Below are 13,092 nucleotides of genomic sequence, written 5' to 3' on the forward strand. Positions count from 1 at the left end.
ATATTCCAAGGTTGAAGGTCAAAAAATCTATTTTTACACATTTATTGCAAATATCTCGTAAATTTATGATATATATGGTATAGGATTAAATTCTCTATAACTTTTGTGTCGTTATTTTTTAAATATCTTGAACCAATTCGAGATAGAAGGCAGAGCGCGCGCAGTGTTGAACTATTTACAGTATCATTCGTGATTTGAAGTCAATCTGTCTGTTCCCAAAGTTGAAGTTGAAGTTCCCAAATATGTACCTGCATTGCCGCACTTGTTCCAACGTCTTTCCAGCTACAAATGGATTAGGCCTTAAGCGTCGTTTCGAGAAATGAGCATCACCGCATTAATAGTCAAACGGTCTATTTCACTAGTTTCATGAACTATTCTCTAATAGAATATTCTCCTATTACAGATTACTTTAACATAGTTTTATGGAATGATTTGTTTTTGACATTGACGTTGATTAGAATAAAATACACAAAAATTATAAATACGAAGTCGGTCTTTGCTACAATAAATTTTAATAAAAATTGTATTTCAGAATAATGTAATTCTTATACGAGTTAACACACGTGTATAATAACAAGTGGCTATAAATGACTCTTAATTGCTTACCTCGATTTATTGCTATAGTATATTCATTTTATCACTTTAGTGTTGTGTTTTGATAAGGACACGTCAACCCATTAAAATTTTAGAAATATGGAAATTTTAAGATTGTTTTTTTTATTCTTTTGCATAATAATAGCTAGTGCAGAGTTAGTGGGTCCTGAGGCCGGTAAAAAAGTGAAAAATGACGAAGAAACTACAGAACCACCGGACACTGACGAACCTGAGGACTATAGTGAAATAACTTCAGCTATGAGAAAAGAGATCAAAATGCTTCAAGAATACGCTGATGCTATGAGAAAATCCAAAGAATTACTGAAAGACGAAGATCCGAAAGGTAATTCATGGTATTTAGCTTTAACTCTTAAGATGAGAGAAATAAGATTCTAATAAGATTTACTATGGCATTCATTTTGTGGTTATCTATATTTTTTTAGAACCAAATGAAAAGGATAACATGGAGCAAATGGAATATACATTTAAGCTGATTAAGAACAGTCTTCTGCGACAGACTGAACCAAGCTGGGTGGAAGCAGCCAAAGGAATGATTGACTCCTTAGACACTGAAGTTGGGGTACTTATATTTCTTTAATAAAATGTTGGAAATAATACCAATGTTATTATAAGACTTAATAACTGTATTAATAATGATAGATTAATATATTTAAATCATTATTCTAATTACATTTAAAATATTTGTATATATTTGCAGAGACCAGAAGAAAATCCTCAGGATTATCTTGATAGCCTACCCCCACTACCAAAAGAAGAAGAAGTTGAACTTTCACCTGAAATGCAAGAAGGTAAATTGTTTGCCTAAAGAAAATCTCTTTAGGTATTATTATTGATACTGAGTGACTTTAACTGATGACATGTCTATCCTAAGAGACATTGATGGCTGTCTTCAATTTATAAGAGACACTATGGGTATGTTCCGATATACACTGCGACCACTGTACAGAGTACCGTCAATTTAGTATACTGTGAAACCGTTTCTCTATAGCCAGCTATACTGGTTACAATTTAAAACGAAACGCAGTCCAGTATACTAGTCAGCTTCGTTTTTCGACACAGTTTTCAAATGAGTGCATCAAAGTTTTTCAATTCAACAAGAAAAACTATTATTGAAGTATTATCGCATTAAAAAAATCTATATTAAAATTAACTGTCAATTGAATTAATACTACAAAAAAAGTAAGTTAGAATTTTAAATGTTTGTTATTAAACTGTAAGTTATATCAGCCGTTAGGCATTCAAGTGGTTTTGATTGATCACGTGATCTAAGCACTGCGAGTACCTTACCTCGAAAACGCCAGTGCTCGCAGTAGAAGTATAGCGGGGATTTGTGACGTCATATATTTCCCTAGGACGCTGCGGCTGTATACTGGCAGTCCATAGCGGAACGAATTTTTGAACAGTGGGAGCACTATACAGTACTCGCAGTGTATATCGGAACATACCCTATGTTATTCTAAAGAACATTCAAGTTTTTTGTGGGACACTTTTAATATATAATAGTCTTAATAGAGAAAAGTAGAAAATGAATAATTATTAATTTCCTTAATATTTTAATATTCGTTTAATTTAAAATAAATATTACAGCAAAAGAGCTTTTCGACACAGCAGTGAAAAAGATAGATAAAAGATCACCAGATCTACGTGGGGCTATCTTGCAAGTGAAACAAGCGGCTGACAGAGGATATGCACCTGCCAAAATAAAGTTGGCCTGGTCATACATTTTTGGTGAAGGCATGGAACTTGACGTTGAGAAGGCAAAGAATATATTCTCAGAACTTGCTGAAGAGGGCAATGCCGATGCACATGCTGTAAGTTTTTATCCAAACTATTAAAAAAAAAAAAACTGCCAACGTATTTTTGTTAATCATGCTTTATCATTTTCACCAATAATGGATTTTTTGTTGTGAGATTTCATGGTAGTTTTTAAAAATTATAAGAATTTTAAAAAAGTATACAAGAAATTTTATTTATTATTTATTATTATTTATTTATTTATTAACAGCTCAATGGCCAAACTTAGACTAATAACAATAAATTATTTATATTGTGATTGTAAGCATTAATGTCATACAAATATATATAGGGTCTTGGGTTCCTACATGCAACTGGTGTGGGAGTACCAGTGTCTCAAGCGAAGGCCTTAGTCCACTATACTATAGGCGCTATAGGAGAAAGTGATTATGCACAGATGGCCCTTGCATACAGACATTGGGTAGGCGTAACAGTGCCAAGTTCTTGTCCAAAAGCTATGGAGCTATATATGAAAGTTGCAAGTAAAGGTGTGTTAAATTAATTATCTCATACTCTTACCATTAGTCTCAAATCACTATTGAATGGTTATTCTTCTTCAATTAATAATAGTTGGTGAAACATTAGCATTATTCTTTAACAAATTTAATCTTTAGTACATTTTTCCATTTTACATCAATTATTTTATGAATGAAATTGTAATAGCCTACAAACAGATTAATAAAATCTGTAAAAGATTTAACTTTAAAGTTAAAGATAACTTCTCCGTTTTGTATATAGATATCGAGCAGCATGCCAGATTATGTGTTCTATGTGCACAACAAATACTTGTACACACACACACACATTACAACAAAAACATTTATTCATATAGGTAACACAATGTACTTATGAACATTAAAAAAGAAATTACCCTACTATATATTAGACCTATAAATCAACAATATATATTAAGCACATAAACAGAACAATACACATCAATAATAGATATATTTCTCTCGGGGAATCCTTTTATTTAAAGAAAATTTTATATTAATCTTTTGTATTGTATTTTAATAATTTTACTGTTTGTCGTAAATTTTGTTTCTACATATTTAGAAACAAAAGTAAACTATAAAATATCAATTTTTTTTCCTTTATGGCTCTGGCGCAGTTTGTGCATTAGCCAGCGTCAAGTATAAGATTTTTATAATTCGTTAGAAATTCGACTGTGACCTCCCTGTACGGTTTAAGCACTCGCCCGGTACCGCACAACCCTCCCAAAGGCCGAGAACATATTTAAATTATATATGCCACTTAATAAGACCGCTAGGCTATGAGGCCCCTAATTTGTTGTTTGTTTAATGTTTTATTTCAGTTTTCTTTTTTAATCCATAAGTACATTTATGTTTTCAGTTTCATATATTTTGTTTATCAATCAATGTAATCTATTTTGGTTTTGTGTATTGTAAGCCCTCGTTAAACGTAAATTAATCAGTAAAGCTTTTTATAAATTTGACGAATATTTAAATAGTCCTAATCCTTGGGATTGATTTGCTAAAGTTCAAACAATTTGTATGGCTCAAAACTTAGCAATTAAAAAGAGAGGCGGAAAGTTTCTTGCCAGTTCTTGTTGCCCGCTGTACGCCCTTGACTTGCGAACTGGTAGTAAATGTAAATTTACAATTAATTTAACTTCTTTTTTGACCTTCATAAGGGTACTTGTTTACCTATATGAATTTATATTATTTTGAGTTTGTGTTTTCTTTATAAGGATATTATCAGCTGTAAGAACACTTATAAAAAAAATATAGATAAGGGTTTTTTTTGGATTTTACTGGGTTGTAGTACCAATGGAATTTAATTCTTATAAATTCAATAGATTATATATCTTTATATATATAATTCTTCTGTGAGTGTGTATGTCACTGAACTTCTCTCAAACGACTGGACCGATTTTGATGAAATTTTTTGTGTGTGTTCAAGGGGATCTGGGAATGGTTTAGATTCACAAATCAGCCCGGCAGGTGGCGCTGCAGTCGGTACTTTCATACTTTAATATATGCAGGACAACGTCTGTGGGGTCCACTAGTATATTATATAATAGAAAATTATGTCTAATAGTGGCCAGCCAAGTGACATTTAGCGGTGGTCCCGCGATTCAAAGAACCCGTTTGATTGACGAAGCTGAGGGAACTGGACCAACTGCTGCCCTTGATACAGATCTTATTGAATACTACCAGTTGTTGGCTGAGAAAGGAGATGTTCAAGCCCAGGTAAGTGTATCATTTAAATGTTTCTTTTTGGAAACCAAGTGACTAAAAATATCCCTTTAAGATGCCTCAATATTTGTCATGGCATGCTTTTAAACTAAAAAATATTTTCTATAACGTTAGGAATCTTCGAGTAATTGAAGAAGAATGATTTTATGGCACTTCATTCTTTTTTGCAGAATTAAAATTCAAAATCATTTATTCAGTTAGGTAACACAATGTACTTATGAAGTTAATAAAGAAATACATATGAAATGCTTCTAATTTTATATTTAAATAATTAAATATTAGTATTTTATATTTTATGCAAAATAATTTATTCAAATCTTAAATAATGAACTGTAAATTAAAATGCCACGTGTTTTTACTATTGACGAAATAAGTTTAATATTTGTAATTAAAATGTTTATTATTTGTATTAATTTTCGACACTTTTAATATTTTAATGACAAATAAATTCCTAACATATCTTCCTTTTTCCCTCCCTCTAAGTCTCCGAAATCTAAATTTTTAGATTTGTTTCACTTCTGACATGTACTTTGTATGCAAGAACTTTTTTTACGAATATAAATCATCAAATTGTAATCTTTTGTCAGGTCGGTCTAGGTCAATTACATTTCCAAGGCGGTCGCGGTGTGACCCTGGACATACAAAAAGCTTTACACTATTTCAAACAAGCCGCTAAAACTGGGAACGCTATGGCCAATGCGTATCTTGGAAAGGTATTCTATTTATTATTTTTTTTATATAACAGGGCAAACGGAAACCTGTTGTTAAATGATGCCGCCGCCTATAGACACTCTGATTGCCAGAGTGCTCGCAAGTGCGTTGCCGACCCTTTATTAATTGGTGCACTCTTTTCTTGAAGTACTTTCAGAATAGCTCAGTTGGTATCCGTCATTGTGATGGTGCAAAAATTGCCTTAAAAAACGTTCAGTTGTGGATTGTGGTACCCGTTAACTAACATATTTCTGTGTCTGTTTTATTCTTTATAGGTAGAGGATCAGCCTACTGTGTCTGTTTTATTAAAGAATTTTTATTATATTATTCAGTGTTCAAAATATTTCAGATTTATTTAGAAGGAGGCGACGGAATTAAGCCAAACAACGAAACGGCGCTGCATTATTTCAGAAAAGCAGCTGAATTGAACAATCCAATTGGTCAGAGTGGTCTGGGATTGATGTATTTACAGGTATATATTCTATTAATAAGTTTCTAAAACTTCCTTTTCTTTAGTACAGGCTTAGTCAACTAAGTTTATAATATGTACAACTAATTTAAATGCAATTAAAATAACTGTAAAATAATTGTAAGGTTGAGGCCTGTGTATGGCTCTGGAATATCAAAACGTATTAAATTCGATATAACAATATCCTTTACTTCCAAAACCTATAAGAACATCGATGTTTCATTTATAGACCCTGCATTTAAGGTTCACAGTCGTCTTAAATGTGGCTTCAGAATGTCAAAACGTATTAAATTTGACATAACAATAGCCTTTATTTCCAAAACCTAATTATGCATATTGAAGTTTCATTTATGAATTCATGAATCCTAAAAAAATATTTTTAACAGTAGGTAAAATACAATGTAACTGTACGAGCCAAGGCTGTACATTTTGCTCACTCAGGGTTTCTTAGTTTTATAAGCGTGGAGTTCCTAAATCGTGGGAGTTACGCCCCGAGAGTATAGCCAGGTGAAGGCACTCTCTCTACATTGCATTCATTCGTTACATAGCAATTAACCGTTCATTATTTCGCTTATATTCTGATATCGTACGCGAGGGGTTAATATAGAGTAAAACTAAAATCCTCTACTATTTAAAGCACCACGATGACCCAGGTTGTCAGCCTCCGCCATCCGGAGTGATACACAAATGGCGAATCAAATTCAAAATTTATTTATAAAATGCTTCTAAATTTACATAAACTGGAAAACTTTTTGCCATAATTCGCGCTCAGTCTTTGACCCTACGTATAAATTAATCTATAATATAGATGACACAGTCAAAATCTGTTATAACGACATCGAAGCGACTACTCAGATAGCACCTTGATTTCGAAACCGTTATTAAACCAAAGAACTAAATTTTACAGGAAAAAGGGCAATTATATTTTTTTCAATTATGATTCTATTATTTAAAGTTTGTTTAAAAACAATGTTATATTGAAAATCTAATTCTAGCTATTGTAAGGACTATTTTATAGGTATTTTATTGTTTGGTCGTAAAAACCGATAGTCGTAACAGCCGATGATGTTGTTATTAAGTACCTAATACGATAGTCGTAATAGAGAATCGTAATAGAATTCAGACCGGGACATTTGATTTTGGTCAATATAACCGGTATGTTGTTCTAAACTATGTCGTCGTAAACGGTTTTGACTGTTTTTATATTATGAATATTTTTCAGGGTCGCGGCGTGCCAAAAGACGCCAATATAGCGTACAAATACTTCACAATGTCCGCGAATCAGGGATGGATGGAAGGACAGTTGCACCTTGGTTTCCTGTATTTAAGTAAGTTGAAGGTTTCTATTTCAGAGAATGATAATTAAAAAATTGTTATAAGTTAGGTAAGAAATTGATACATTCTGGATCAGTGAATTGTGAGTCTGAAATATGTACGTCTTATCTTATACAAATTACATTACAATACATAAACAAAAGGGTTCACCAATTTCGGTCTTTATCCCTTTCCAAGCGGCTTGATCCCTTAGCGTTGCGTAGAGATGTGGCGCCTCTCTGCATCTTCTACCGCATTTACCATGGAGTGTTCATAGGAGTTTGTTCGGATTAATGCAGCTGAGTTTCATCATCGGACGTCGAGGCAGAATACAAAATTACCGTAAAAAAACAAAACAAACCGTATTACCTCGACGTCCGTCGTTCCACAACTGAGCTTTTATAAGGCGGCACTGTGGAACCAGCTGTCCACTGAAGTATTTTCGAACCAATTTGACTTAGGGACCTTCAAGAAAAGAGCGTACCAATTATTAAAAGGCGTTGCCGCACTCGCGAGCCCTCTGGAATTGAGTGTCCATGGGCGGCGGTACCACGTAACATCAGATAAAAGATAGAGAAAATGTAGACCAAAAATAGCAGCATGTTGTTGCCATGGTTACCATTTTTAAAAGAAACATCGTAAATTTTTTATGGAGATTGAGAGATTTTATTATTGCAATTTGTACAATTTATATTTATTTTTAGGTGGAACAGGTGTCCGTCGTGACTTCAAACAGGCGAACAAATACTTCTCTCTTGCGTCGCAGTCGGGTCATGTGCTGGCCTTGTACCATTTGGCACAATTGCATGCGCAAGGGTTGGGTGTGATGCGTTCCTGTACTACCGCTACAGAGGTGAGAAGGATAGATGTATTTAAAGAATGTATGAGCGAATATATTCACAGATCTTGTCTTTGTCTTGAAGCTGTCAAAAGACAATTTGATAGAGACTAAATTCGCAATTTGTCTCTGAATTTATAAAAGACGCATATAAATTTAAATAAATGGCTCATTCGCTTGACCGTTTTGTTAGAGTGTTTATAACTAATTTTCACTTTGAGATCGTGTAAGTTTCTAGACAATAAAAGTAGGGAAAGGCCGTTCGGTCTGGCCGAAAGGTGAATAATATAATAAGGGTCCGCAACGCGCTTGTTAACTTTTGCAGTAATGACTCTTTCTTTCTAAAAACCTTATATAGTATGTTTGAATAAAACCAATCTCTGACCACGATAGCTCTCGAATTATGGAATCAATAGTTTATAGTAGTTTTTTTTTATGTTTTGCCATCCAACGGCCGCATTCTATACTCAATCCCAATCCAAATCCAATTTTTAACTACTAGAGATTGATATTTGAATCCATTTCTCATAAAACACTTTTCAATAATCGATCGATGGATCGACAGATCGAATTTGGATTGGAAATAATTTTTCATTATAGATCGACTATAGAATATAATATATTAGCAGTCTTAGTTTCGGGTAGGTACAAATATTTATTTATTTTTAATCTAGGGGTATATTAATGTATTTTCTAGGTTAATATTCAGAAACGATATTTAAACTGACTGACTGGCTAAATCTAACTCCTGTACGTCACAAAACTTTTTGACATGTGCCCACAGTGGCGTAACTATACCATCTAGGCCTCCATAGGCCTCCTCTCTTAGGCGATCTGTAATCCCCACGCTACCCCAATGCGTTTTGGATACTTCACATTCATCCATAGAACATAATATTTCTTGGGCCCTCTTGGGTATTTTGTCACTCTATTGTTACGCCACTGCATATGGGACTTATAGTTCGCGCTGAGTCTCTGAATTACAATGTATGATAATTTTCAGTTATTTAAAAACGTATGCGAACGTGGTCCGTGGTCGTCCCGATTAATGTTAGGACACGCGGCTTGGCGAGCGAGGGACACGGATTCAGCGTTGTTGCAGTACTTGGCTCTTGCTGAACGTGGTTTTGAGATCGCCCAGAGTAATGCTGCTTATTTGTTGGATGATGGTAAGAGGTTTTGGGAAACCAGTGTTTCCATTTTAAATTATGTGTTTCATTCGCACCGTTAGTTTTGTAAGAATCAAAGTTGCTTAGTATTTGAAAAACGTATTGCTTTTATACTGCAATTTTTAATTCCGTAGAATTCTGACAGCTTATGATTTTTTGACATGTCAGAGATTGCAAACCTCCATGTATCCATTTTATGAAGTGCGTTGCTCCACATTATAAGTGGTTTAACGGCTAGTGATAATTACGTCCCTTTTCATCGCAAACAGTAAAGAACGCACAAGTTAAGATAACATTTTATTTTATTAAAAAGGTTTACTAAACCTGGAATTAGTAGGCAGTGATGCCAGCTAAAGAATAAAATAAAGTTATTAAAGTTATTTCGATTATTGATTATTGTTCGTGATACTGAAATATTTGTTATTTTTGTATCAGGTCACTTTAGTAAGTAAAGATTTAGATTTACTCTTTGTAGGTAAAACATAAAAATACGTATCATTTTATTATTTATTGCCCTCAAATGGGTCAAATTCGTCCCTTTTTCGGCGGGGAACTTTATTAGTAGCAACATTTATAAAACGTCAGAATTCTACTGAATGAAAAATCGGACTATATACTATTTAATTTCAATTTATCGTCTTCAAATCGTCATTTTTTTTGAGATCGAGGAAAGAGTCGTAAAACCTCAAGGCAAGAAGCCCGATCTCACTGCCTATAGAAGAGTGTTTTTATAAATTATTAATAAATAAATGACGTCGGCCCCATATCACAATCTATGCAATTGTGATAACAATAGTGTTCTGTGGTTTTGTCACGTGACTTAACATGTGTTTGACATGTGTCACTGATAATATAATACTGATGATAATCATAATAAATTTCCCATTTTTTTTAAATGCTGCGTTTTTTACTGAATTTAAATATAGTTTTAAACATTTTCTATAATTTCCAGGTGAAGTCCAACTATTCCCAGAAGAAGAAAGATGGCGTCGGGCTTTACAGCTTTGGTCCCGTGGAGCATCCCAAGGCTGTGCCTCCGCACGTGTCAAGCTGGGAGATTACCACTATTATGGGCTGGGAACCAACGTGGACTTAGAGGCAGCTGCTTATCATTACAGGTATCATCTTGTGGGATCATATTTTCACAATTTATTTCCCCTTGTTGTTTTTGCGATATCACTCCTCAAACTCAGGATTTTATTATGAATTTTCTATACCGGATATTTCCAGTTTCTCTTGTTAACAATAAATAACAACAATTTACTTCCAGTTTTTAAAGATAGTCAACGTAAAAATATACTAATCAAAGCTCTGATTAAGTGTTATCGCTGAAAGCCTTTATCCCCAGTTTGATTAACACGTCAGAAGTATTTAGCTAATTATTAGTGAATGAATTTTAATTAAACAATAATATTGACATAAATAATAGAGAAACTACTTATTTGTCAGATTGAAGTGAAATTTAAATAGAAAATAATTAATGAAATTTCGAAACAAAATATGTGTTAAACGTAATCTGTTTTCATTATTGATAGTGTTTTGCAATCTCATAATTGCATATCAAATCATTTATTTTATTTATAAGAAGAATTTGCGTAAAACAATCTGTTCAAACACCTTTAAAGCGTGTACTTAAAGATAAAGAAAGACTAAGTTTAACGATAAAATTTTGTAATTGATAATTCAACTGCCTAAATTAATATAGTAAGCAATAATTTTAGTAGAAGATCAACAATGATACTGTTTTAATACAACTCATGAGATAAAAAAGTGATTTCGGCTCGAAGGACCAAATTCCCTCATTGCAGGATAGCTTCAGAACAGCTCCACAACCCTCAAGCGACCTTCAACCTAGGCTACATGCACGAGCGAGGCTTAGGCTTAGCTCGCGACATCCACCTGGCCAAGAGGTGCTACGACCTGGCGGCTGATGCTGCTCCGGAGGCAAGACTGCCGGCTGCCTTGGCACTGGCTCGGCTTACAGCTGTTACGACGCTGTCCTCGTTGATGGATGTGAGTATATATTTATTTATTTAAAAAACTAATATGATCTATTTAAGAAAATAATGATCCTTTAAGGTCTTTGACTTCTATATCAGTTTCGTGATCATTTCTTTTCTTAAAGGCAAGTAGGTGATCAATCTTATGTGCCAGACAGAACAATGCTATTAATTCAATTTGAGAGGTTAAATTAAATTTGTGTCCCAATTTCGATGAAAGTATCATATATATTGTTATTAACTTATTGATATAATTTGCTTGAACATTTGAAAAAAAAGCAATTTTAAAATAGACAAATTAATTTAAACAAAAAATTGCGCTGTTTATTTTCACTTTTGGCTGGCAATAAACTGCAAGTTTTGGGTTCGATTACCGGTAAACAATTATGTCAAAAGGGTTAAAGTCTTAAAATGTTTTTTTCCCAAGCTCCATTAGTGTGTTAGGGAGCGTTCAAGTATTACGTAACGCAATTTTTGGAGATTATTAACCCCCCCCTCCCCCATGTAACTCGCCGTAACGTTTTTCAGTACCCAAGTACAGTACTGTACCCTAGTATAGTAAAATGTTTCGTGTCCACCTAGTGACTCTTCAGTTACTATTATGTGGTGTAAGTCGAAAATAATATTACAATAACGTGTAATTCAATCACCGCCCCGCATCGTAACGTTTTACAAAATGACCCCCCCCCTCCCAATATTCGTTACGTAATACTTGAACGCTCCCTTACTTGAACAGTTCAATTTAAATATATGATAATTTAGTCCATATTGCAGAGTCCGCTAGCGATGATATTCCTCTCTGGTGAATCTACTCTTCTTTCGAATTGGGACGTCTACCTCATTGCGATATTAGCGGCTGCCCTTGGCTTAGTGCTTTACCTCAGGAGACCGCAACCGACTAACTGATTACGACCCGTTGTTATTGGAACGTACATTCTTGTCACTAAGTGACTGGTAATAGTAAAATCATATTTGTTTTCTTTTTAAAAAAGAGTTTTTCATTGTGATAAAGTTAACTAGAAACATTTAAATAAATTCAATTTTAAATGAAATAGAGATATCCCTTTATAAAACTAAATTAGCCAATTTCTGTTTAAAAAACCGTCTCTTTCTTCCCGTAAACAAGAGAGACAGAAAGAGTTCAATGCATACTTGTAATAAGACTGAATTTAGTTTTATAAATGGTACTGAAAATAAGATGTCATTTTAATTAAATAAATATCACAATTGAGTTAAATATCTCCTGGTTCAAGTTATTCATAGACAAAACAAAAACTCATATAGAGTGAGTCTATGGATGCTCCGATAAAAGAACCAAATGAAACTTGTTAAAATTTAATGTCATTTGACAGTCCTAGGAAGTGATTGTGAACTGAGATTCGTTCGGAATATCTTTTTAGAAGGGTACCCGCACTAAAATGGAGGGTAGTTTCAAATGTGTGAATCTACATGTAATAAAACTGTTAAATATAAGAAAGTGCTGTGAAATCATATTAATTCATGAAACCATTATGCTTGTTTCCTTTTCATTAACAATAATTGTATTTTCATGTTTTGTTGAGTGAGCACTAACTTATATATATATTTCTAAATTATTGATACTTAAACTAAAGTACTGTTGTCTCTTTCCGTCAAATTGTATTTAAGCTGTACTGAAAGGAGACAGAATACTTTTGTTTTGTCTCTTTATCAGCAAAGTTCAAAATGCATATTTTTTTCAAATGTATCTATAATTGTTCAGTCAAATAGTAGGACACGGAAATGTGTCATTAAAGTTTGTCAGACAGCGGTGTTTTGTGTGAATTGTAAAAATGATTGTAAATAAAATTATTTATTAAGAGACGGGTTTTATTCTATATTTTCCTATTAAATATTATTGGTACATCTATCTAGATCTGGAAGAAACTGCATTTAGTCGTAAGACCGGCCATCAATATACTTTTCTTAATTTTTTTTTTAAATT

At 33.3% G+C, this 13,092-nt stretch overlaps 1 protein-coding gene across 2 annotated transcripts; it reads left to right on the top strand.

The window, feature by feature from the left end:
• Positions 1-451: 451 nt before the first annotated feature.
• LOC125054373 (protein sel-1 homolog 1) lies at positions 452-12,801 on the top strand. 2 transcript variants are annotated; one of them, XM_047656223.1, is made up of 14 exons: positions 452-937; positions 1,038-1,174; positions 1,313-1,403; positions 2,203-2,426; positions 2,702-2,897; positions 4,471-4,622; positions 5,216-5,341; positions 5,689-5,811; positions 7,031-7,136; positions 7,827-7,975; positions 8,964-9,129; positions 10,082-10,247; positions 10,938-11,142; positions 11,892-12,801. In XM_047656223.1, the coding sequence occupies exons 1-14, from the start codon at positions 694-696 to the stop codon at positions 12,033-12,035; spliced, it is 2,229 nt and encodes a 742-aa protein (XP_047512179.1). In that variant the 5' UTR covers positions 452-693; the 3' UTR covers positions 12,036-12,801. The 2 variants fall into 2 exon arrangements, with proteins under 2 accessions (XP_047512179.1, XP_047512180.1); XM_047656224.1 differs by having other exon boundaries at positions 453-937; positions 11,904-12,801.
• Positions 12,802-13,092: the final 291 nt, after the last annotated feature.

This window comes from Pieris napi, chromosome 12 (genome assembly GCF_905475465.1).
Source record: "Pieris napi chromosome 12, ilPieNapi1.2, whole genome shotgun sequence".
Lineage (NCBI taxonomy): Eukaryota > Metazoa > Arthropoda > Insecta > Lepidoptera > Pieridae > Pieris > Pieris napi.

What these genes read in the sequence shown, in the direction of transcription:
- LOC125054373 (XM_047656223.1), top strand. Translation starts at nt 694, where the DNA reads ATGGAAATTTTAAGATTGTTTTTTTTATTCTTTTGCATAATAATAGCT. An exon ending in CCAATGCGTATCTTGGAAAG is followed by an intron (nt 5,342 to 5,688) that starts GTATTCTATTTA and finishes AAAATATTTCAG; the next exon opens with ATTTATTTAGAAGGAGGCGA. An exon ending in CCTGTACTACCGCTACAGAG is followed by an intron (nt 7,976 to 8,963) that starts GTGAGAAGGATA and finishes GATAATTTTCAG; the next exon opens with TTATTTAAAAACGTATGCGA.